The 25,962-nt window shown below is 40.9% G+C and overlaps 1 protein-coding gene across 1 annotated transcript in view; it reads left to right on the forward strand.

The window, feature by feature from the left end:
- ankrd13c (ankyrin repeat domain 13C) overlaps window positions 1-19,249 on the forward strand; it is a 31,092-nt gene extending 11,843 nt beyond the window's left edge. Inside the window, exons 4-13 of the mRNA XM_034229872.1 lie at window positions 2,393-2,478; window positions 7,787-7,832; window positions 8,644-8,710; window positions 9,855-9,999; window positions 10,496-10,627; window positions 11,415-11,576; window positions 15,811-15,890; window positions 17,240-17,338; window positions 17,738-17,838; window positions 17,971-19,249. Coding sequence (XP_034085763.1) covers window positions 2,393-2,478; window positions 7,787-7,832; window positions 8,644-8,710; window positions 9,855-9,999; window positions 10,496-10,627; window positions 11,415-11,576; window positions 15,811-15,890; window positions 17,240-17,338; window positions 17,738-17,838; window positions 17,971-18,101 — 1,049 coding nt within the window. The 3' untranslated portion in view covers window positions 18,102-19,249. The remainder of the gene's footprint in view (window positions 1-2,392; window positions 2,479-7,786; window positions 7,833-8,643; window positions 8,711-9,854; window positions 10,000-10,495; window positions 10,628-11,414; window positions 11,577-15,810; window positions 15,891-17,239; window positions 17,339-17,737; window positions 17,839-17,970) is intronic.
- Window positions 19,250-25,962: the final 6,713 nt, after the last annotated feature.

Genomic DNA, 25,962 nt, shown 5'->3' on the forward strand with positions numbered 1-25,962 from the left:
TTGCCTTATTAAAAGAAGATTGTGGCAACAATTAATGCTTGTCTTTTTATTATTACTGCGTTTTGGGATCAAATAAACAAATGTCTCTGATTGATTTTGGTTGAGCTTGGTTATTTTTTGAGGTCATGGTAAATCATCAGTATGTACTTAAAGGACTTCAGAGACAAGGGGAAGGTATGGTTGTGATATAATTTTCTGATTTAATCTTTTTATATATTTTTATTTGTACCATGAAAATTCCTGCAAAGAAAAACGCCAAATAAATGTTTTTCATTGATATCTAATCACTTTTTAAAGACAATTTGAAATAATGTAAACATGCTGCTGTAGTTATGGACCTACAGTCAAATACTGTAGGGTTTAGGCACTTTTAAAACGCAATAAAAATCTATGGCAAAACAATATAAAAACTCAATATTAAAGCTCCAGCTCACCCTGCTGAGACTTAGAGAGGATATTCCTTCCTCCCCACTACATTTTAAGTAGCTTATTAACTCTAATCAAAGATTAAAAGCTCTCTATCCGGCATGTGGTGTGTGATATCCAGTAAATGTAGCAGTTTTAAGTATTTTTAGACGTCTTGTAAAGTTAATTGACCATACCTCAGTAAGTTAAATAAAATATTTGAAACTAAATTAAGATGAACCCATTTGCCTGCTTTGCTCCCCCACACACAGTGACTGCCATCCGGAGTCAATATTGACTGTTCTCAGGTCGTTGGAGACCAGCCAGCAGCAGTTGTCCAGCTAGATCCCGGCCTAATTGTTAAATAGTAGCAGTTTGTGGTGATGTAAATACAAAATGGAGCTGACTGTCTCTTGTCATTAGTGTGGAGGTAAAATCACTGAGATCACTCATCTAATTAATGCCAGGGAAGTGCCCTCATCAGTATCTGGGTGAAGTATCTCCAGCATGGAGAGTCAGTCTGGTTTAGTGTTAAAGCGGGCAGCATTTGTTTCTGGGCTGTGTTGGCTGGGTGGTTTGTGAGCAGATGGTGAGATTGTATCTTTTTCCTCGTCCCGCTGAGAGGCGGCGAGGATCAGGAGGAGCCCCGTCCGGAGCTTGTCCACACTCATTAGGCAGCCCAGCCAAAAAGAGACACTCTCGTCCTTCACTCGTGTCTGTGTCAACTGGGGCTTGTGTGTGTGTGTGTGCAGTTGTGTGCCTGTGCTCTCATTTGGCCTTGTTTAATCATCGAGCCCTCCGCCCCCTCTCGTTGGGAGCATCAATAAGACAATATGCACGACATGTTTCTGTATGTTTTCTCTCCACATGTAGCAGTAACGTTTAATTGCTAATGGCTAATGAGTATGCCTTATTCCCACTATTTAAATATAGAGAAGTCCAGGTGTCAGAAGCCAATTTTTATTCTCCCATTTCCATTAGTTAATAAATCATGTAGTAATTTAATTACATCTGTGAGAAACTGTTACTCCAACCCCCTTATAAACAGTAAATAACATTTAAAGAATGCTTGCTACTACTAGCTGGGTGTGGATTTATTTTTTTCTACCGTTTTTTCTTTTTCCTTCTGCAGCCATCGGGCTTAAAAGCTGTGAGTGCTTGTTAATCTGCCCCGTCAGGGTAAAGGTCTCCTGCGAGGGTCTCTCCCCGGGTCGTTAAGGAGGTTACAGACGCAGCTCATTAGCAGGAAGCTCCACATCTCCCAGGCTGGCTCCCTTTGAACTTCCTGGAAATGTTTGATCCCTGCAGGCGGTGTGCAGGGATTGGCCTGGGGCTGCTGGGAGTTTCCTCTCTGGCGCCTAGAAGTCAGCGTAACCTTGAGCTGAAAGCTATCGTTACTGTTTACTATGTGATGTTTGCCTTAGCATGTCACATTGCTGACAGGATTTGCCAAGGGAGTCAGTTGTTAGGATAATAGTGGTGACTCGTAGTACGTTCACACAGGCATAAGATTAAGCCTTAACCTTCACAGAGACCCGCCGCTCCCCACCGCCATGTTGGAGGGGATAATAACTTTCCTGTACAGTGCTTCATTTAGGCAGGATTCGTTTTGGCATATTACAAATGAGTCTTAAAAAATTCACAATTTTCCTCAGCCAACTTATCATGATTAAGTAAAAGCTGGCTTCCATGCCGTGTAGAGAAAGATGCTTCCTGTTTGCCAAAACAAGAGCAACTTGGTAAAGAAATTAGTTTGAAAATGGGGAATAAATCATCTTAAAGCAAGTTAAGTGGCGGGATCAGATTCTGTAAAAGCAACATGTTATTCTTTAAAAAATCAGTTAGACGTTATTGAAACATTTGTATTTCTTCTGTACACATAATTTCCCCTTTGGAAAAAGCTCTAACTATTGTGTGTTTTTACACAGCAAAAATCAGTTTTGTTCTCACTCATGGTTCTCTTTTGTCTTTATTTGTTGTCTTGCAGTCACAGCGTTGCTGAGGAAGCTGAAGCAACAGTCCAGGGAGACAGTGGAGGACAAGAGGCCCAAGCTGCTCAAAGCCCTGAAAGAAGTGAGTCTGGATGCTGTGTCTTTTTTTTCGGCTCATCGGAGCTTCTTACTTTTCACGCCCCTATCATCTTTTTGTAGATAGAGTCAGTGGTGTTAAAAGTTAAATGAAAGCTCAGGGATTTTGTGGCTGCTTGGTGTGCCGTCACATGAACACTTACACACACTGTAAACATTTTACTACCAACCGACAGACCATTTTCATGTGTCTCTGTGTCTCACTTACATACGCATACTGTAAACATTTAGTCATGTACAGACCAGGGTGGGATTTTCACGGCAGCCATGGCCGTCGTAGCCCCTCGGTCTGGCCGTTATGCCCCACAAATAATTGTACGTCCTACGGCCACCATGGCCTTTGGGCCCCTCGCATTGTTAAAAGTTGCTTTAAAAGCGTCAGAACAGTGGTTTCTGAACTGCATTATGCTGCGTTCACAACGGACGCGATGCGAATACTCGCATTGCTATAACCGCTGGAGTTTCACTGCGGCTGTCAGCTGTGTTTACTCCTGTCATTCAAACAGGACGCGCTGGAGAGGGGGCGGGGCTTATCTCCATGTAAATACTGTGGTGGAAACCAACTACGACCAAATTAACCTATTTCATTGTAATACACGTTTCAAAATGATGCCAAAGTAACTAAATACTGATAACGATTAGTAAAAACCATGCTTTAATGCTTTGACAAGTGTGCAGACAAGACGGCATGCGAAAAACCTTTTAAAATGCCTCAGAATGTGTGTAAAACTGACATCCACATAGGGTACACAACGGTACTACTATTTTTATCGATAGCGCTTATGCTTATGCTCCAGGTTCAGTACCAACCACATCATAAAGTACGCGGACGATACAACAGTGGTGGGACTCATCAGGGACAACAACGAACAGGCCTACAGGGAGGAGGTGAAACATCTGACAGACTGGTGTAACACCAACAACCTGATCATGAATGTCGATAAAACAAAAGAGATCATTGTCGACTTCAGGAACAAAAAGCACCGTCACCCACCACTCCACATCAACGGCACAGCAGTGAAGACTACAGACAGCACCAAGTTCCTGGGGGTGCATATCACAAGCAGTCTGACCTGGTCCACTCACACTACATCACTATTTAAGAAGGCACAGCAGCGCCTACACTTCCTGCACAGCTCCCCCCTCCCATCCTCACCACGTTCTACAGAGGAACCATAGAGAGCGTGCTGACCAGCGGCATCTCCATCTGGTCGAGAGACTGCAACGCCAAAGACTGGAAGTCTCTGCAGAGAGTGGTCAGGACAGCAGAGAAGATCATCGGAGTTTCTCTCCCTCCCATCAGAGACTCAGAAACGCTGCCTGACAAAAGCCCAGAACATTTTGAAAGACCCCACTCATCCTCACCATGCTCTGTTCTCCCTGCTGCACTCCGGCAAGAGGTTCTGCTGCATTAAGAGCAAAACAGCCAGATTCTGCAATAGCTTTTTCCCCATGCCATCAGACTGCTGAACAGCAAGTAGACCAGTAACATAAAGATTACATTACGCTGTGTAAAGAGCACATATTTGTTATATAGTATGTCTATTTTATTTATATGTATAGTAAGTCTTTATATTTTAAACGCACACTTTATCTTTAATTTTATCAGCACCACGTCACTATTATTTATTTATATGTACAATCTTAGCAAGTTTTTATATTGTCCTGTTCCTGTAAGCCAGTACAACGAAATGTCGTCTTAATAGTACACTCTGTGTCTTGTTGAAATGACAATAAAGTATGTCTATGTCTTATCAATCCGGTCCTTTAACATTACTTTTATTGGTTCTTTTGGAGAAAAAAATAAGGTAAACTAACTAAACAAATTGTCAACAAAACTAACATTGCTTTTTATTTAAATTAAATACATGATATTTCACATCAAAAGAAACAACAATGTTTTAACAAATCGTATTAAATAATGTGATGACAGAATTGTAAACAGAATAGCTGAAACTTTAACAAAATAAATAAATCAGTTACCTCTAATCATTAACCCATGTTTGTATAATGTGGTTAACTCGGTGTGTTGCTGCTAGCATACATAACACCTGACGTGGAAACGTTACTCGTGGATGGGGCTACAGAGCTACTTGAAAGACAGTCGAACCCGGTGCATTCCTCCGTCTGAATGTGGAGCACTTTTGCTAAATGTTTAGACAAATTGCTCGTGTTACCGCCCTTACATGCTAAACGCTTATTCCACTTTTGGTAACGAGTATTGTCCACATCGAGACGGCTATAGTTTAACCACACCTCGGAGCGCGTTCTCTCCGCCATCTCCTCCGTGTGTGTGTGTGTGTGTGTGTGTGTGTGTGTGTGTGTGTGTGTGTGTGTGTGTGTGTGTGTGTGTGTGTGTGTGTGTGTGTGTGTTGCTGTATGTAGCAGCTGCGTGTGTGTAAACTTCCCCGCCCCCTCGCACACAGACGGGGGAGAGACCTCTTAAACGGAGTTGGCGACACTTAAACTGCAATGTAATGTTTGTGTAGCAATAATACATACAACCAGGGGCGGCGGGTGCTGTAGGCTAGGGAAGGCTAAGCCTTCCCAAATATTTGTGTCACTGCATCCTGGTACAATACAAATATAATGTATAATGTCTGTGTCTTTGACATTAGCGCTGCTAGCCACCTGTGCCCTGTACTACGAATCTAGTTCAACAGACCCTGGATATGTTTGAGTAGCAAACTAACTAACAACAACAAACTAACAAACGAGATCTCGCTAAGCGGTCGACGCTGGTTATCAACTCGATAAATCAAGCCAGGGTTTCTCTCTCCAGCTGAGAGCGCGTTCACGGGGGCGGGGTTAGCTACATTTGACCAATCACAAACAGGGACAAGTGTACTGACAGCGCAGCGTCATACTTCATTAATGAAAAGTAAAGTAATATTAGACAAATATGAGCTTTAAACATCCATGATGATTTAAACATATAATCCAGGATAGAAGCCACAGAGTTGCTGCAAGGTGAATACAGAACAACTGGTTAAAAAATAACTAGGCCTACCGAGTGTTTGAAAGCGTATACTTTTCTGATATCACGGCCCCATCTAAGACACGAGTGGATCTGACTTTAATTACATTTGACTCGAGTGTTTCGTCAACATAATGTGTTGCTTAAAATAATACTTCTGCTGCATACAGTATGTGACACTGTAAGTGTTGCACGGCCAGATACGGCTGGCTGGAGAAGCTGACTCAGATAAGGAAATATATGATATTATATGATCGATGATCTGATTGATGATGTAATATGAATGATAAGTGCGACACGTCGGCGTCTTCTCTGCATACGGCAGTTTTAACTGTATTTCCTTTATCCTGTAATATGACTTGAGGGATTTAAACTCCGCACACTGAGTTGATGTATTTTCTATAGACGCCGCATCAGGTAAAAAAAAGTTATTTAGCCTTCCCAAACCTGAGCCTCACGCGCCGCCTATGCATACAACATATATCGGGGGCACAGGTTGTTTATCCTTGACAGTCGCACAGTGGGCACACACTGAGTGTTTTCATATTCAGCAAATGTGTACACGCTAAACTGCAGACCTCAAGAAGAAATAATACTTTCATTCACTCACGGCAAAAGTTACTTTACTTACTATAAAAACTCACGGTAAAAAAACGCACTCCCTATTCCATTGTCATGAAGGTGGAATCTAACTATATCCAGAATAAGTTTTATTGGATCCAGGCTAGAAACATGTTTATTTCTGCTGTAAAGTTGGGCATTTTAACATGGGGGTCTATGGGAATTGCTCCTTTTTGCATCCATCCCCTGTCGGCCACTAGATGAACTGCAGTTTGTGGCACTTCCTTCTGGGCTTCCCGGCTCTGCGCTTTGAAGCGCTGATTGGCTGTGGGTGGGCCAGACGTGCATGTGGGTGGGCCCAGGCTTACTATTCTTTTAGGTACTTTTAGGTTGGCAGTGAACATAAGTCAGAGGTACATGGTGTACTTTTCCTCCCCTACATGTGTTTAATCCCTTTAGTTACTTCACAGATGTGGATGAATGATGTGAAATCTAATCCAGGCCCACCCACAGCTACGCCGCTGAGTCACACGCACACACTTTTGCATTTCAAAGTATTGCTTGTTCATACAGTTGGATGTTGGAGCTTCACTGTGCACTGCTGAATGATGTATGTGCAGAGTTTGACCCTTCTTCTGCTCTGAAATGGAATATATTTGTTACATATTAATAGAATTTTAGATTTTTAGATTTCATTTCGGATTTGTGAATGGGAGAAGTAGTAGATGGAAAACATACCAAACACTAATTATTCAAAGTAAAGTATTTCATTTTTAGATACATTAATACTAAGGAGGCATAGGCCTATATGATGATACGATTATTGATATTAAAAAAGTGATTTGTTTTTTGTCATTAGAAAGTGAAGTTATTTATTTTTAAGCTCCAAATCCTAATTTTTCCCTCAATGGCCTTTGTGCCCTGGCATGTGGCCTTTGTGTGACACCAAAGGCCACATGGCCTTGCCCCTAAAATGACGAAAATCCAAGCCTGGTACAGACACAGTTATGTGCTAACCAAGCTACTAGCCTCTGTGTTTTGCTGTTTCTGCCTAACATGAGTTTAATGAGGCAACTCACTAAACTAATAGGCATAATTATCTGGCTATTTCAGATTCAAGGACAGCTTTAAAGCAATGCCACCCCCACAAATGCTTCAGGGAGAAAGAGAGCAAATGTGCAAGAGCAAAAGAGTTCAACTTTTTTAAACCCTGTGTGTTTGAGCTGCATTTAAAGAGAAATTCTAGGTTTCGATGTCTGTACGAGATACTTGGCATTCAGCTGTGTGTGACGTTTGGGATGAGATCCGTCCTGGATGATGAGGCAGAGATTGTATTTGTCAGAAATGATGCAGCTCTGGGAAATTATGATCTGCTTTCTGCTTGACATCATCCCTGAATGCCAGACTGAGACCACCAGTGATGATGATGATGATGAGATCAGTTAATCACATTTCAGTACACCTCGCAGGATAATGGGGATGTATTGAGTTGTATCAGTCAGGCATGATTTGTTTGGATGGAGATAAAAGCTCATGTTTTCTCAGGTGCATGTACATTGAGCGGCTTTCATACACTATATAGATTTGTAATTTGCAATGATCTTTTGATTGTTATTTTTGAAAATGTGTCTAGTTTTTATGTTTCAGTATTTGTTGTATGCACACAACACTCTTTTTGATTAGTTAGACTAGTTTTACCACTTTTCCACTCATGTAGTTCTACTTGTAATTGAGATGTATTTGTCTTTGTTTGCAGCTTGGAGACTTTTACTTGGAGCTTCACTGGGACTTCCAAAGTTGGGGTGAGTCAATCAAAACCTGCTGTCTAACAGTAGTGGCAGAAAACATCATCCACTCTGGAAGAGAACTATGTGTTACAGACAGAGAAATGTAATGGATGCTGCTGCCAAGTCTGTCTGGTTAGTGTTTATCTGTGCGGTAAGAGACTCATAGTGACCAGAGGCTACAGGCTGAACATGCCTCCTCCTGCTGGACATGAGCGGACACACCGCCCTCTGATGTCCACCTCTTTCCTTTTATTATTATATCCTCAAACCAGAAGCAGAATGTGTTCTCCAGCTGCACTGAATTTACGCACAATTGCACCTGATAAACCGTAACTGGATACAGATTAAATGTACCATGTGGGTTTAGTCAGCACTGTGAGCAAGGACAGAATTCTGTGAGCTCACTGTGTCCTTATTGAATGTGAATTATTGACTAGCAGCGCAGTATTATGTAATACACATGGCTGTAACTAAATGGATACCTGCTGCGCAACACAGTTTGTAAATGTCAAATGTGTAGGCAATACATTATTTGTAGATTAAAGAGCTTAAGTGTTCACATGATAAAGTGTCAGTATTTGGTTTTGGTTTTTTAAACACCTCTTGAGTTTTGAGCTATGATATAACTTCAAGGGAATTTTCTTGCTCTCAGTTACTCTCGTGAGTCTGACATATTTAGCCACAGACTTTCACGTTGTACTGCCCTCTAGTTACAGAGCTATATGATACCGAGGCTTTGAGGAGCGCAGTGGTCTGCATTATTGAGCATGCTTTCTAAATTTAGGCGTAGTTTCACATGTCCTTACTGTATCTCTTCATGTTGCAGTGCCTTTGCTCTCCAGAATCCTGCCTTCAGATGCCTGTAAGATCTACAAGCAGGGCCTCAACATCAGGCAAGTCCTGTCAACTAATGTATATAAGTAAAGTGTTTGATGTTTTAAACCAAGGTAGGGCATCTTACAGCTGCTTCATGACAGCAATATATTTTGTGATCTGATCAAATACACAAGAAAATTCAGAGGCATTTTTCAAGTCTCCTTGTCATCTTGTGCTGCACACACCAACCTCTCCTCTCGACCTCCCCGTTTTCTTTTGAACTAGTTTGGCTAACTAGAGTGTGAAATCATTGCCCGCAGTATGAGGAAGCTGAAAGGCGGCACAGATCTTTTACTTCTGTGTTTCAATTTTCAATCGGAGCCTCCTAGGGAGAGAGATACAGCAGCGTTTCACTATTGTTCCGCAGAAATTCCTCACCCTAAGACGCAAGATGACACATGGTCACAACAATGAATATACAGCAGGATTCCTCTTTCCTGTTGTTCATGTTTTGAGTTTTTCATGGCCTTTTGGCAGTTTTGAACTACCAGAAGTTTGTCTCTGACACAGATGCACAGCAGCTTATTTGTGAGACAAACCAGGGCAGCCCTTTATCCATATTTGGGCATCATAACATACCAACTAAATCTATTTGAAGAATCAACTTGGCACAGAGTGTGTTTGTGTCTCTGCATGCCGTGTGAGATATCCTTGATGTCATTATTCTGTGGAACTGCTCCTGGCTCTCATTTGGTATTCAAAATGCCCTCTCGTTATCCTGGAGGAACAGAGAGTAAAAAAGAGGGAGAGAGTGAAAGAAAAACTGTCACAGCAAGTTCATTTACATTCTGGGGCTTCAGAGTGTCAGGCCTGTCATACCTACATCGCTCCTACCACTGTGTGTTTAATGGAGATCAGCTATTTTCTTTGCTGTCCTACCTCATCCCTGGACTACCCGCTTTGACAAAGTGCAAAAAGAGAGTCTTGAAATGTGTTGTTGGTCGCCCATGGCAATGATTAACATACACATTGTCTCTTAACTCTGAGAGCAAAGGTGTGAAATACATCAGTATTGACTCTGGTGTCTGCCAAAGTGCAGCTCTTTTCTGTCACCCTCTGTTTCCTTTGCGTGGTTAGGCTGTCTTCTCCTCTAATGTATTTAAAGTTCCCACACTAAACTAAACACACTCTCTGTTTGTGCATACTTGTGTGTGTGTGTAGATTGGACACTACCCTGATAGACTTCACAGACATGAAGTGTCAGCGTGGGGACCTCAGTTTCATCTTCAACGGCAACGCCATCCCTTCCGAGTCCTTTGTTGTGCTGGACAACGAGCAGAAGGTTTTCCAGCGGATACACCACGAGGTGTGTGAGACATGCTGATACAAGACTGAAAATGACACTGATGATTATTTGTAATATTGATTTTATCTTACAAATTGTCTTTTGATGCATGGTTTTGTTTACATAATGTCAGAGAATAGTGAAAATATTTTCTCAAAGCAATATTGAAATATCTTGTTATTCATGTTCCTCAATTCATAGTTGCAGATTCATTTCTTTATATTAACTAATGATTTAATTGTTTTAGCTCTACTGCATTTCCAAATGTTTGGTTGTGGTGATAAAAGGGAAGCTATAATAAAGAAAAAAACAGACGCCCAATTTCATGACAAGCATAACTCTTTTCAGTAAATGACTAAATAGCATTGTTGCAACATATTAGGTATTTCATTTTTAATCTGGCCAGTAGTGGTTAAGATATCTTGCTCTTGCTAACAGACATTCAATTGATGCTACTGTTACATCAGTCAGAGTGTGGATGCCTCTGTGGTTTCCTGACCCTCTGCTGTATTTTCAGGAGTCTGAGATGGAGACGGAGGAGGAAGTGGACATCCTGATGAGCAGCGATGTTTACTCGGCCACTCTCTCCACCAAGTCCATCACCTTCTCCAGGGCGCAGACCGGCTGGCTCTTCAGAGAGGACAAGACGGTCTGTGGGACTCGTTAAAGTTGTATTGTGATGTTCTTATCGTGTTATTACTCCCACATCCTCACCCCTCTAAAGTCAGCTGTGGGTCTCAGGGCTCCACCTGGATGTGGAATTTCTGGAATTGTTATAGGTTTGACCCAGACAGAGAGTTCAAAAGAATTTGATCAATTGTCTGGTTACGGCAGGAAATTGAGGGTACACCGATATACATCAAAGGGTATATTACAGAGGATCTGTTGCACATCATCACATGTAATATGTTTTCAGCTGCTTTATTGGAAAGAGCAATGACTGTTGACCTCTTTACAACAGCATGTCTGACCTTTAAAAACTAAAAGCCAGAACAGTGTGCTGCCTTAAATGAATGGATCCCTGTACTCTCATATTTTAACATGAACTTTACTGTAGAATTACAATGCCATTTTATTTATTTCAGATACATTTGCAATAGTTTGATCTGGACTAAATTAGACTTTTTTATTTTTGGTCCTTTCACCCATTCCTCTCCATCTTTTTGAGCCTTTAAATGTGTCCCGATTATGTGTTTTAGTCTGACCTTTCTCTTTCTGTAGACTCTTTCCCTTTTCCTGATCATATTTCCTTCACTACATCTCCCATACCAGTAAATACATCAGCTATAACCCCAGAAAGTAACAACAGGTGAAAGACTCATAGTTAACACACAGGGCAGGGAGGTGGAGGATGAGTTATGTGGCTTTGTGTTATACTCCCTTTGAGAAATTGGTGACTCAGCAGGGGTTAATCTAACTGTTTCCTCCTCTTCCAGGAGCGAGTGGGAAACTTTCTGGCAGATTTCTACTCTGTGAACGGCCTGGTGCTCGAGTCCAGGAAGAGACGGGAGCATCTGAGCGAGGAGGACATCTTGAGGAACAAAGCCATCATGGAGAGCCTGAGCAAAGGAGGGAATATCATAGAGCAGAACTATGAGGTGAGTCAGCTTTCAAATATGGCTGAGTTTTAATTTCCACAGTATATTGAGGAAAAAAGGGGCTACCACACAGTGATTCTCGCAAACGCAAACAAAGTAAAGGTTTTACAGCTGCAACCATTTTTCCGGAACTACATTAGTCTTTTATTAAGCCATTTACTGTGTCCTTTCCATCGCCTCTACTCAAACTGATTCCCATCAAGGGGGTTCAATTTCAACGTATTGGCCCAGGTGAGTAAAAACAAACAAAGTTGGTGGATACTGAGAAGTCATGCTGTCCTTGGTAAGAAACAGAAGAAGTTATGTCTACTAGTGTGCAGCTTGAAATTGAGAGCAATGGAGGAGGAACTTTTCAATAAATGTTCTCGCGGATAAACATCCTGTTTACTCAAACCTGCAGCGTAACCACCAGTCCAGTCCTGAAACTGTCCTGTCCCGCTGGAACCTTGGGGTAGGACTGAAGTCTCCGACCAAATAAACCTCACAGATCTCACTACTGTATCTGCACTGCACTGTAGGAACATCACAGACCCCCTGCGGGACCCTGTCAATCCACTCTGCATGCTTTATTGAGACATTCCTGCATTACTCCCCACTGTCGTTCTTTGATGTTAGATTGGTTTCAGAAATGAAAGCAGGATGAAAAGTTTATACAGGTCCACCCCATCCACTACATGGATTGAAGTCCCTTCAATGCCACCTAGTGGAGAAAGCTACACAGCTGCACCTTCACACTCACACTCTGACAGTCCCACCCATCATCCGTCACTGCAGTATGTTCTAGAGTTTGCCCAGCCAGCCTTTGTCTAAACACCAACCATAAAGCCAGTCGCACATGAGGAAAGCCTCTCACCTCTCAATAGATTTTTAACTGCTCTGTGTGTTTTGTGTCCACTCCCCCTTGTTCTGTGCTGGTCTTTGTCTCATCATCTCTATTGTCTGTCAAACTATCACCACTTATTCAAATCACCCATGTGTATTGTACAAAGCTGTGGGCATTAGTATCGATGTGGGAATGTTTCTATTTCCACCGCAGCAGTGAAATTATATGTGGAATGTGGGTGAGAAGAAAATAAGCAGCTGCTGTGACGTAGCTGTGTTTACCGGGGCGATGCGGAGAGGGTCAGCGCTGCCTGTGGACAGCGTGGGGGCTTTTGAACAGGGCTGACACTATTGATCACATGGCTGAAGGCTAAAAGCCCTTGTGCGATGGAATGATGGAGGGCGGGGAGCGGCACCGATCAGGGCCTCAGCTGGCTGCGTGTACGCTGTCCTCGTCACAACAACACGCCACGACCCATACACACAGTGAGAGAGCACAAGGCCGCAGCCGGAAGTGAACACACCAAAATATCTCTGTGTTCAGACTGCAGCTGCGGAAGGAGAGGAACTAAGATATCGCCTCCTTTTGGATTCGCAGCAGACTTTTATCACAATCTTATGTCTCGTAGTTCACAACATTTTGCCACATTATTCTGCCCTAGTTGCTTTATTTAATCACGGCTTATAAAAGAGAGGTCAGCTGGCGGGATTCAGGGTGAATATTGGCAGGAACATCGAGTTCATTTGAGGAGAAAGTCAATTTTAGGAGAAACAGGATGGAGCTCCTCATAGGGTCAGCCAGAGCAATCTTAAAATAAAGTGACGCTGAAGGAGAACTCTTACACTTTATCCAAGAGGGCAGGATCATTTTCCTCAGGAAGCTTTGGATATTATTTGATATGAGGAGGAAACTCCTATATGGTTTTATATGGCTGATCTCTAGAGAGGTGTATTTTTTTTGCTGGTGGATAGAGACACAGCTGATAACAAAACTGATCGGAAAAACCTGTTGGATTTTTTCTAAACATACATCTCAGTGTCCATCTAAGTGTATTCTCCGCCTTCTTTGGCTTATACATTTGTCCATTTTTATGTAAAACACTGATTCTGATCATATAAGTGGTGCTTTTCTGTAGTTGTTACAGCCGTGGGTTATTAACACCTTCAGGCGCTCCTATTTAGCTATTCATTTGCCTTTATGTATTTGTCGTTCCACCTCACCAACCGTCATGCTTCGGTCTTTCTCATGCAAGTAAAATTGCAATGGAGCATTGATTGATTGATTGAAAAGTTTATTAACAGCTTGTATATTGGGTACAGTACAGTACAGCTCAAAACATACAATTGTTAAGGGGATGCAGACCAGAGAAAGACTTTCGTCTTGTTTACATCAGGGTCCCCCATTTCCAATTCATCATGTCATTTAAGACATATAAGACATATTTGACATACAGATGGCTTATTTACAATTTACATACAGGTGGTTTTTTTACATACAGATTGCTTATTTACAATTTTCATTTTAGATTTCGTTCTAATACATCCTAACCGGACATTTAAGACATACCAAGTCTACAGATATACAGTTAGTAACAGAGTCTAAAATGCGAGTATATACATAGATGGGGGGGGGGGGGGGGGGGGGGGGGGGGGAAGCTGTCCATTGACCGACAGGTTTGAGATTGTACCATTACCGGGGCCAGTTTTGCAATGCTCTCCCCCGAAGGTGCTCTTTAAGAGAGGTTTTGAAGGTAAGTATAGTTTTACTTTCCTTTACAGTTGTGGGAAGAGCGTTCCACCTTGATGTGGCATAATTGTGAAACGTGTATTCCCCCTTTTTTGTGCCAAATCTGGGTTTCACATGATTTGTGGAGCTCCCTCTGGTGTTATGATCATGGTATTCCTTGACCTTTGGGAAGAATTTTGACATGTACATGGGTACCATAGAGGTGTAGTGGATCTTGTAGACCAGGCCCATTGCAAGTAGCTGTACTCTGTCGTCTACTCTAAGCCATCCTAGGTTGTCAAAGTGGGCAGAGGTGAGGTGGGTTCTAGATGAAAGGTCAAGCAGTAGTCTGACCAGTTTATTTTGCGATGTTTGAAGTTTTATTTTTAGCGCCTTGGAGGTGCTATGGTACCATGACGTGCAAGCATAGTCATAGTACCCTTGAATGAGTGCTCCTGCCAGAGTTTTCAGGGTGTGTTTTTGTTTACCAGAGAGGAGATCCGGTATAGGAATCTAGTCTTTGATTGACTTTTTTATTACATTGGATGCCATTTTGTCACAGGAGAGGTTTGCCTCAAGAATAGATCCTAGGTATGTAATTTCCTTCTTACTTGTGACAATAATGTCGCCCACTGCAACTGAGAAGTCGTCGGATTTGCTGAGATTATGTTTCGAACTGAAGAGAATGGACTCTGTTTTACCCAGGTGTAATGATAATGTATTATCGGCGAGCCAGGTGCAGATTCTGCCGAGCTCGGAGCTGAGGGTTTTTTTCAACCTGCAACCTGTTCCTGTCAGAGACCAGCAGGGCTGAGTCGTCCGCGAACAGGAACAAGTTGCAGTCACATGCTGATGACATGTCATTTACATAAATTAGGAACAGTAACGGACCTAATATGCTTCCTTGTGGAACACCACAGCTCACTGGGAGGGGGGGGGGGGGGACAGAGTACCGTTTACCTCCACCATCTGTTCTCTCCCCTCCAGGTAGGATTGCATCCAGCTCACCGATAGTTTATCAAAACCAATTGCTTTTAGCTTGTCAATCAGAATGGGGTGATTGACAGCAAAGAAAGTAAACAACAAAAAGTAAATACCGAAATGTGTACTCATCCTCAGTTGTTCCCAGGACAACAAACATTTAACTTGTATCGACACAGACTGCTGTCTGAGTCTTTAATGCTTCTCTTTCTGGCTGTTTTCTGCTGCTGTAGAAATGTCATTCTCTGTGTGAATGCAAAAAGGGTTAAGAGCAAAAATGCTGCTTTTCAGGAAGTTAGGGGAATTTGTACTTTAATAGATTAACACTGAAATAGGTTAATGTCTCAGGTATCAGCTGTTTAGTGGTGTCTTTAATTATAGTACTTCAGTTTCATTTAATCTGAGAGGCTGTAAATGCCAAACAGAGGTTAGTGCGTTTAGTGAGGCAGCGGGGCCCCCTACAGGCCTGGGCTGTACATGGCATCGCTCTGGGGGTATATTGGTATATTTGATCGACCCATTTTAAAACACCCTGGTTAAATGTAATGTTTGTCTCTTTTCAGTTGAATCATTATGACATTTTATTTTTTTATGTGTACCATTGTTTTCACTGTTGTGTCTGTTGTGTGTGACCCTGCAGCAGTTTAGTCTTTAGATGCCTTTAACACAACAAAACACAAACATTGTTTTCTCTCTGCTCCTCAGCCGGCGAGGAGGCAATCTCTAACGGCCCCCTCACCCAACACCATATCCTGGGAAGAATACATCAGTGCTGACAACGGAAAGTAGGTTTTACAGAACCATTATGAGCACTAATGGTATTGTAAATCATAGACATGTATTTGTGAATGAAAGAACTACATTTCTGAAACCATTGTAGCTTATATTATCTTCTCGCTCACATCGAATGTTTCTTTGTGTGACGGGGTTCAATTCGTCCATTCGATACATGGCTTAGTCGGTTGTTTAAGCTCCAAAAAAACTTTATTTATATCAGCAACAAAATATATACGAACCAGCATACCTTAAACAAACAAAATAAAAGACAAAAACAGGCCGTCCATCACTCATTCAGAGTAAACGTGTTCTGGCTGTTGCCTTCTCTGCAACAAACCCCAGAACACGTCTCAGCTGTTGCCTTCTCTGCAACAAACCCCCGAACACGTCCCAGCTGTTGCCTTCACTGCAACATTCTTCAGAGTGACACAGTCCAAAAAGCAAGGAACCAACACCGTCCCTTTTGACCCCATAGCCCCTCCCACAGGCTCACCGTCAACAGGTGACACAATCAACTCAAAACCACATTTCAACAAAAGAATCCGACCCAAACATAAACAGGTTAACCACCTCTTAACATAATCATTCCCCATAATTAAACAAACGTAAAATAAATAAGAAATTGCATGGTTCATTTGACGGAAGAGAGCAGGGAAATGTTTTGTGTGTGTGTGATGTGGTGTGTGTGTGTGTGTGTGTGTGTGTGTGTGTGTGTGTGTGTGTGTGTGTGTGTGTGTGTGTGTGGTGTTGTGTGTGTGTGTGTGTGTGTGTGTGTGTGTGTGTGTTATGTGTGTGTGTTGTGTGTGTGTGTGTTGTGTGTGTGTGTGTGTGTGTTATGTGTGTGTGTGGTGTGGTGTGTGTGTGTGTGTGTTGTGTGTGTGTGGTGTGTGTTGTGTGGTGTGTGTGTGTGTGTGTGTTGTCCGGGTGTGTGGTGTGTGTGTGTGTGTGTGTGTGTGTGTGTGTGTGTGTGGTGTGTAGTGTGTGTGTGTGTGGTGTTGTGTTGTGTGTGTGTGTGGTGTGTGTGTGCTGTGTGTGTGTGTGGTGTGTGTGTGTGTGTGTGTGTGTGTGTGTGCTGTCAGTGGCGGAGTCAGTCACTCTGTGACCCGCTCCGTCACATTTTGAATTGAATCTTCCCATGCAAACATCTACATTTTAGAGTCACAGAAAGTTTAACTGCAAAGCTGTTCAAAGCTGGTGTTCTTCTCACTGATAAGAGTCACATTCAGTTTCTGTTTGAGAGAATGAGACACGAGGCAGGGCGAGTTACTTCCGTCAAAAAGATTTCTGCATGAAAAATCTCTGAGCTCCTCAGCATGAAGTGACGTTCTGACAGGTTGTCGTTTCTCTCTCCGCTCAGAGCTCCACATGTGGGAAGAGAGCTGGTCTGCAAAGAGAGCAAGAAGAACTTCAAAGCCACGGTAGCCATGAGTCAAGACTTCCCTCTGGGCATCGAATCGTAAGTCTGTTCCTAACTCAGCCTCCAGACTGCTATTAAACCGCAGACAGACAAAATGCTCTCATGTTATCTTCTCAGCAGAGTGGTGATAAAAAGAGAAATGCATTTGTTTCTGAATGTTTGTGTTTCCGCAATGTGTTACAGATCTATCCTCTCAGGCTTATAATATAATGGTGTTGATGAAAGCAGTTAATAAATACTCAATTGGATATTAAAATAAGTAATTGGATATTAAAAATGTAAGAAAATATAAACAAATCAGAGCAATTATAATTAAACTTGTTAGCATTTAAATACAATAGCCTGTATTTCAGATGTACGTTTATTTTCAATAGTGTTCTTTCTATAACCTGCCATTTGTTGTTGTTTATGTGCTTTGGTGTTTTTGTTTTCCCTCAGGTTATTGAATGTTCTGGAGGTCATTGCACCCTTCAAGCACTTTAATAAACTCAGGGAGTTTGTTCAGATGAAGCTCCCCCCCGGCTTTCCTGTCAAACTGGGTGAGTGGAAGTAACTCAAAAAGCATTTCAAATATGGAAGGAAATCTACCGTTGACAGCTCTTACAAAATAAAAGCATGCCTGTAAGATTTCCACGGATTAAATGAGTAATTCCTCTTGTGTCTCTCTGCAGACATCCCAGTGTTTCCCACCATCACAGCCACCGTCACGTTTCAGGAGTTTCGCTACGATGAGTTCGATCAGACCATTTTTACCATTTCCAACGAGTATAAAGAAGACCCTAGCCGCTTCCCTGACCTTTAACATCTCAAGCAGGAACATGAAAAGAAACGTGCGACAAGGCAACATCATGCTACAAGACATACTTTTTTAAAACTAAAAAGGAAAATAATTCCATCGCATCCCTGAACACAAACTGCAACGAGTTTTACATCACGACAGCTGCTGCAGAGAGGTCGACATCGCCTCATAATGACAGTGTTTTAAAAACTCAGTGTTACAGTACTCTCACATTCAGGTGGGTTTAATCCCAGTCACATCAATTAAAGGGCATTGAAGTTAAACTGGGTTTTCTGTAAACGGGGTATAAATACAGTTCAGTTGATGCTATGTATTTAAGTGTGTAAGTAATGTTTATAAAGGGAATATGTTTAACTGACATGTAATAAAGCAATGATATTACTGTGTAAGATTTTGGGGAGGGATTCTGCCAAAAATGACTTTTAGGGTCCTTTTTCTTGCTTTATAATTTGTTACAGGTCTGAAAGATGCTCCAAAAACAGATACAATTAAAATCATTATTGGGAATTGAGTGAAATTCCTAAGAATCCGTTTTTGCAGAATTCCTTAAATTGTGTGTGAGTGTGTGTAACATTGATTTTATTGGGCGTGGAGTAGCATCACTGAACCTTCGGGCACTATTTAGATCCACTACATTCAGTTAGGTTCATAAACTTTTTTGTGAAACCCAACACTTAATCCTGCTTTTTAAAATATTATAGTTTCATCGTGGCAACGCTACAAATGCTGCAATTTCTGTGGTAACGAAACGTTTTTGTATTTGTTTGAGTGGCAGCAAGTGTAAGTAATGATGTCTAAGCCTTTTGTTTCATACAACACCTTTGTAAACTATGTAACAAACTGTACAATCTTGCTACTGGGGATTGTATAGCAAGAAGATATTAGGAAATACAAGACTGTCTACAACATTCATGCCATTTTTACACCTAACAAGAACCAGGCTTTTCCCCTGCACAATATGTAAATACATGTTTTATGAGCTTTTGTCTTTTACGTTCTCTTTTATTATTCTTTGTGCTGATGAATTTAGGCAGAATTGTGGATTTTTTTTTAATGTGGCGTCACAAGTTAATCAAGAATTTGTTGATTTGTAAAATGGTGGTGATTTTGTACATACTTGTAATGTTTTAAAGGACCAGTGAATCACTTAACTCTTCTGTCATTATTTCACCAATCTCTGATAAACCTTATGAACCTCCTTCAGGTGTGTGACCGAACAATCTTCTCCACAGGGGACAAACCCAGAGCACAAAGCTTCCTCTGGAAAGTTGAACCCTTCACGAGTGTTTATAGCTGCTGCTGTAATTCATGGGCTGTTTACATATGTGAAGGTTCAAGTGTAAACAATTAGCCTTTTTGCCTCTATTTTCAGTATCACTATAATCAAATACAGCACTTTTAGTTTTTTGCATTACATTCCTCAGTACGGGCAGCAAAGCTTGGCAGTGCACATCCTCAATGACATAAAAGTTTACATTTGATTCCATGCTCCTTCCTGTCTTAAGCTATTTAAATTGTCCATGTTTCAAGGAAATTCATCATTCAACATGTCTGATGTAGGGCAAAAACTTGTATACATCTCCAACACTATTTTCATAAAAAATGCACTAAAAATAAAGATTCCACATATCTCTAATAGTTTGGCCTGCCATTTTCATTTGTTTTATTTCTTGTAATTGGAACGTCAGAATGGTAGTATGGCTTCAAAGAAATGTAAGTCATAAAATAGTATATCTATAAAATAGACATAAAAGAACATGTCTTTGAATAATCTAAGTAAAGTCTTTTGCAAAAAATATTTCAAAATTCATAGTGTATATTGTTGTAAAACAAGTCATAAAGTTAAATTAGTCATATATAGTCAGTATGTAAATACAACATGAAAATAATATAGTTTGTCATATACACTTAGTTGTAAACAAGTCATAGTATAACTTCTATAACTAAATAAAGTTATAGTTTCTAATAAAACAATTGTATACTCCAGGGTTCATACACTTTTTCACCAATGATTTTCAATGACTTCTCAATGACCTTTACCTCATTTTCCATGACCAAAAAAAAATGACCACTGAAAATGGTTTATTTGAACATGGAACAGGAAAATAAGGTCTGCATATGAAACATGTTGTGCCTATCTAAAACAAATCAAATAGTAGGCTTACTAGCTTCTACACGCTGAAGCAACTGCAGTCAGGGAGGCAAACTCATCATAGAAATATATAAAAGCATTTATTTTAATTGTGTAGCAGTCAGTTTATAATTCTGGCAGCACTGTTGAGCATTTTGAAAATGTATTTTCATGCCTCTGTGCAAGGCTTAGTCTTTCTATCTTTATAGCCACTGGTGTAAAGTAACTAAGTTCATAAACTCAACAAGTACTATACTTGGGTACTGTAGAGGAAACTTCTGTGTAGCTATGCAGTGGGAGTCACCGACTCAGGAAGGAGACACGGTAGGAGCAGTAGCTTTGATGTCAAACACTGGTGGTTTATTTGGAGTTAACGGCCGGAGGATTCACATCACAAGTCCAAGAGTCAGAGGTTCTGACTCCACGGTAGAGTTGCCACGTCAATTCTGGAGAGCCTCTCTCTTGCCAGCCCATCTAACTGGTTTCGCAGAGAGTAAACAACATATTTGAGGAGATAGCCTAAACAGTGTGGGAACACTGAGCTACTTGCGTCGGACACTTATGACCTCGAAGATTTCACCTTGGAGTCCACAAATACAGAGAAGGAAGTGTCCCAGTGTACCCACAACACAGACCATCTGTGACCCAGTATTGACCGGTCACAGAAGGGGAACAATAACATTATTGGCTAAGCAGCCTGTGTCCTTAAAAAAGGTAAACAGACATCAAGGTTTGTCCTGTATGTCACATCTTGGCGTCTATGACAATTATTTCCATAACAGGTACAATTTTGAGATACTTGTACTTTATTTAAGTATTTCAATGTTTTGCTACTTTGTTCTTCTTCTCCACTACAGTTCAGAGGTACATGGTGTACTTCTACTACATGGTGTACTTTTCCTCCACTACATGTATACCTTTAGTTACTTCACAGATCTGGATGAATGATGTGAAATATAACCAAGTGTTGAATCAGACTTTAGTTCCACCTGGAATAAATCCACAAGCTACCCTGCAGTATACAAAGTCATTCAAACTAGCTGCACCTTTACCAGCTATATATCATATATATTATTCTGAAATGGACCAATCTGCACAATGACTACTTTTACTGTTGCTACTTTCACTATATTTTGATGAGAATACTTTTCTACTTTTACTTGAGGAACATTTTGAATGCAGAACTTTTACTGTAACAGAGTATTCCTACACTCTGGTACTTTTACTCAAGTACAAGACCTGAGTACTTCTACTTTTACTCAAGTACAAGATCTGAGTACTTCTACTTTTACTGTCGCTACTTTAACTATATTTCGATGATAATACTTTTGTACTTTTATTTGAGGAACATTTTGATTGCATGATTGTTCCTACACTCTGGTACTTCTACTTTGACTCAAACCTGAGTACTTGCACTTTTACTCAAGTACAAGATTTGAGTACTTCTACTTTTACTAAAGTACAAGATCTGAGTACTTCTACTTTTACTCTAGTACAAGATCTGAGTACTTCTACTTTTAATCAAGTACAATATCTGAGTACTTCTACTTTTACTCTAGTACAAGATCTGAGTACTTCTACTTTTAATCAAGTACAAGATCTGAGTACTTCTACTTTTACTCAAGAACAAGATCTATACTTATACCACCTCTGTTTATAGCCTATGAAAAAGACTATTAGAAAACGAAGGCTAAAGCTAACGTTAGCAGATAGTGACAATGTATGCTAGCTAGCTAGCTCAACGATAATATTGCGACAGAAAAACTTTTCAGTTCACATCACGCTCTGCCGCTCCGACAGGGAGCTCTGCTCTGAACACCTGCACGGCCCGTTCTAACAGCTGTTCACCAGCGGTCCAGTCTGTGCCACAGTGACTCCCGACCACACAGTTAATATTAACGAACGCACCCGTAGGTAATGTAGCTGCTGAAGCTAGACCATCATCGCGGCCGCAGATTAATCCGGGTCTCAGACCCCCCATACCCCAAAAACATTTTTATTGCAGATCTACATGAGTCACACACACGACCTATTTTGGATTCAAAACGGCGAATTTCGCCGAAAGGTGACAAGTTTGCATCCCTGTTAATCCCTTTAGTTACTTCACAGATCTGGATGAATGATGTGAAATCTAATCAAGTGTTAAATCAGACTTTAGTTCCACCTGGAGTAAATTCACAAGCTACCCTGCAGTATACAAAGTCCTTCAAACTAGCTGCACCTTTACCAGCTTTGAGAACACTTTCATGATCAAGCATTATAAAACATATATATATTATTCTGAAATGGACCAATCTGCTCAATCACTACTTTTACTGTCGCTACTTTCACTATATTTTGATGAGAATACTTTCTACTTTCACTTGAGGAACATTTTGAATGCAGGACTTTTACTGTGATAGAGTATTCCTACACTCTGGTACTTCTACTTTTACTCAAGTACAAGATCTGAGTACTTCTACTTTTACTCAAGTACAATACCTGAGTACTTCTACTTTTACTCAAGTACAAGATCTGAGTACTTCTACTTTTACTCTAGCACAATATCTGGGTCATTCCAGAATTGGAGGACATTTCATGTCCCCCATATAAAAAAATCTAATAATCCATGCCCAAAAGGCTAAAGCATGCACTTGTAAACATACTTGTATTGAGACAAAATGTATATAAAGTTGTAGAAAAAGTGGTTTCAAAATATTATTTAAATGATCAAATAGCTCTCGAACATCCCCTAAAATGGCATTTTTCTCTTGTCCCCGCTTCTTGGTGACCAACTTGCATGTCAAATATAACATTTAAAATAGGGATTTTATTTACTTTTTTTGGTATTATTCTATTGATATATGTCTCTTGTAATGGTAAAATCAAATTGTTAAATCATAAACATATTTTAAATAACAGTAATTTTGCACAGAAGGTGTGTCCCTTAACATGCGTTCAACCCTGTTACCCAAACCTTTTTAGATTGGCACAGGAAGTGAAAAAACTATAAATCAGATGACACAGTGGAAGTGACATCAGCTAGCCATGTGCTAGTGCCATGGGTAGACCAAAACTAAGTCCTCTCTTTTATTTTTCATATTTTTACAATCTTTTCAGTCTTAAAAGAGTGTGGCACTCTGACCCACTCAACCCTGTTACTGATATTATCAGAATAAAGCATATTCATTTCAAAGTTATCTTTCTTGCATTAGATATCCAAGTTTGTCTTTGCCTTGAAAGTAGCATTCCATGCTACATCTAGCAATAATTCCTGAGGTTAAAGCTCAAATTAGCATTGATTTTCAACCCTGTTACTTTCAACCCTGTTACTATAATTAGAGTAACAGGGGTAATTCTTCATTGAAAAATATACATTTGATGCCTAGCTGGGCAAATCCCTTTTTTTGATGGTTTATTATCTGTTTTTCCTGAATACATAAAACAAATTATAAAATAAAAGGTTCATTTTTCAAAAATGTTGGTGTCTAAATTGTCCTCCAATTCTGGAATGACCCACCTATATTTATACCACCTTTGTTTATAGCCTATGAAAAAAACTATTAGAAAACGAAGGCTAAAGCTAACGTTAGCAGATAGTAACAATGTATGCTAGCTAGCTTGCTCAACGATTCCTTAAATAATATTGCGACAGAAAAACTTTTCAGTGCACATCACGCTCTGCTCTGAACACCTGAACGGCCTGTTCTAACAGCTGTTCACCAGCGGCTCAGTCTGTGCCACAGTGACTACTCCACACAGTTAACGAACGCACCGTAGATTGATTGATTGATTGAAAAGTTTATTAACAGCTTGTATATTGGGTACAGTACAGTACAGCTCAAAACATACAATTGTTAAGGGGATGCAGACCAGAGAAAGACTTTCGTCTTGTTTACATCAGGGTCCCCCATTTCCAATTCATCATGTCATTTAAGACATATAAGACATATTTGACATACAGATGGCTTATTTACAATTTACATACAGGTGGTTTTTTACATACAGATTGCTTATTTACAATTTTCATTTTAGATTTCGTTCTAATACATCCTAACCGGACAGTTAAGACATACCAAGTCTACAGATATACAGTTAGTAACAGAGACTAAAATGCGAGTATATACATAGATGGGGGGGGGGGGGGGGAAGCTGTCCATTGAACGACAGGTTGAGATTTGTACCATTACCGGGGCCAGTTTTGCAATGCTCTCCCCCGAAGGTGCTCTTTAAGAGAGGTTTTGAAGGTAAGTATAGTTTTACTTTCCTTTACAGTTGTGGGAAGAGCGTTCCACCTTGATGTGGCATAATTGTGAAACGTGTATTCCCCCTTTTTTGTGACAAATCTGGGTTTCACATGATTTGTGGAGCTCCCTCTGGTGTTATGATCATGGTATTCCTTGACCTTTGGGAAGAATTTTGACATGTACATGGGTACCATAGAGGTGTAGTGGATCTTGTAGACCAGGCCCATTGCAAGTAGCTGTACTCTGTCGTCTACTCTAAGCCATCCTAGGTTGTCAAAGTGGGCAGAGGTGAGGTGGGTTCTAGATGAAAGGTCAAGCAGTAGTCTGACCAGTTTATTTTGCGATGTTTGAAGTTTTATTTTTAGCGCCTTGGAGGTGCTATGGTACCATGACGTGCAAGCATAGTCATAGTACCCTTGAATGAGTGCTCCTGCCAGAGTTTTCAGGGTGTTTTTGTTTACCAGAGAGGAGATCCGGTATAGGAATCTAGTTCTTTGATTGACTTTTTTTATTACATTGGATGCCATTTTGTCACAGGAGAGGTTTGCCTCAAGAATAGATCCTAGGTATGTAATTTCCTTCTTACTTGTGACAATAATGTCGCCCACTGCAACTGAGAAGTCGTCGGATTTGCTGAGATAATTTATTATCGGCGAGCCAGGTGCAGATTCTGCCGAGCTCGGAGCTGAGGGTTTTTTCAACCTGCAACCCGTTCCTGTCAGAGACCAGCAGGGCTGAGTCGTCCGCGAACAGGAACAAGTTGCAGTCACATGCTGATGACATGTCATTTACATAAATTAGGAACAGTAACGGACCTAATATGCTTCCTTGTGGAACACCACAGCTCACTGGGAGGGGGGGGGGGACAGAGTACCGTTTACCTCCACCATCTGTTCTCTCCCCTCCAGGTAGGATTGCATCCAGCTCACCGATAGTTTATCAAAACCAATTGCTTTTAGCTTGTCAATCAGAATGGGGTGATTGACAGTGTCGAAAGCCTTTTGTAGGTCCAGCATCACCATGCCGCAGTACTTGCCCTCGTCCACCTCTTGTTTGATGTGGTCGCTCAAATAAAGAAGGCATGTGTCAGTGGAGTGGGATGTTCTAAAGCCAGATTGAAATTCATAGATTAGTTTCTTTTCCGCGAGGTACTTTTCGACCTGTTCATATACTATTTTTTCCATGACTTTCGAGATGGAGGTAAGTATAGAGACAGGGCGGTAGTTGCCTGGGTCCAATTTGCTGCCCTTTTTGTGCAGGGGGGTTACTCTTGCAATTTTGAAGTCTTTGGGTACTTTTCCCTGTTTTATGGAGAGGTTAATTATGTGAGCTATGACTGGTGAGATGGCGGTTGCTGAGTCTCTGAGGAATTTGGAGGGGATATTGTCGTGGCCAGTGGCCTTGTTAGGTTGGAGGGCGCTCAGTTTAATGAGTACCTCTGCTGTTGTTACCCTTGCTAGACTGAAAGATACTGAAAGATAATGTAGCTGACCCTCATCCCGGAGCA

Source organism: Gymnodraco acuticeps, unplaced genomic scaffold, assembly GCF_902827175.1.
Source record: "Gymnodraco acuticeps unplaced genomic scaffold, fGymAcu1.1, whole genome shotgun sequence".
Taxonomy (NCBI): domain Eukaryota; kingdom Metazoa; phylum Chordata; class Actinopteri; order Perciformes; family Bathydraconidae; genus Gymnodraco; species Gymnodraco acuticeps.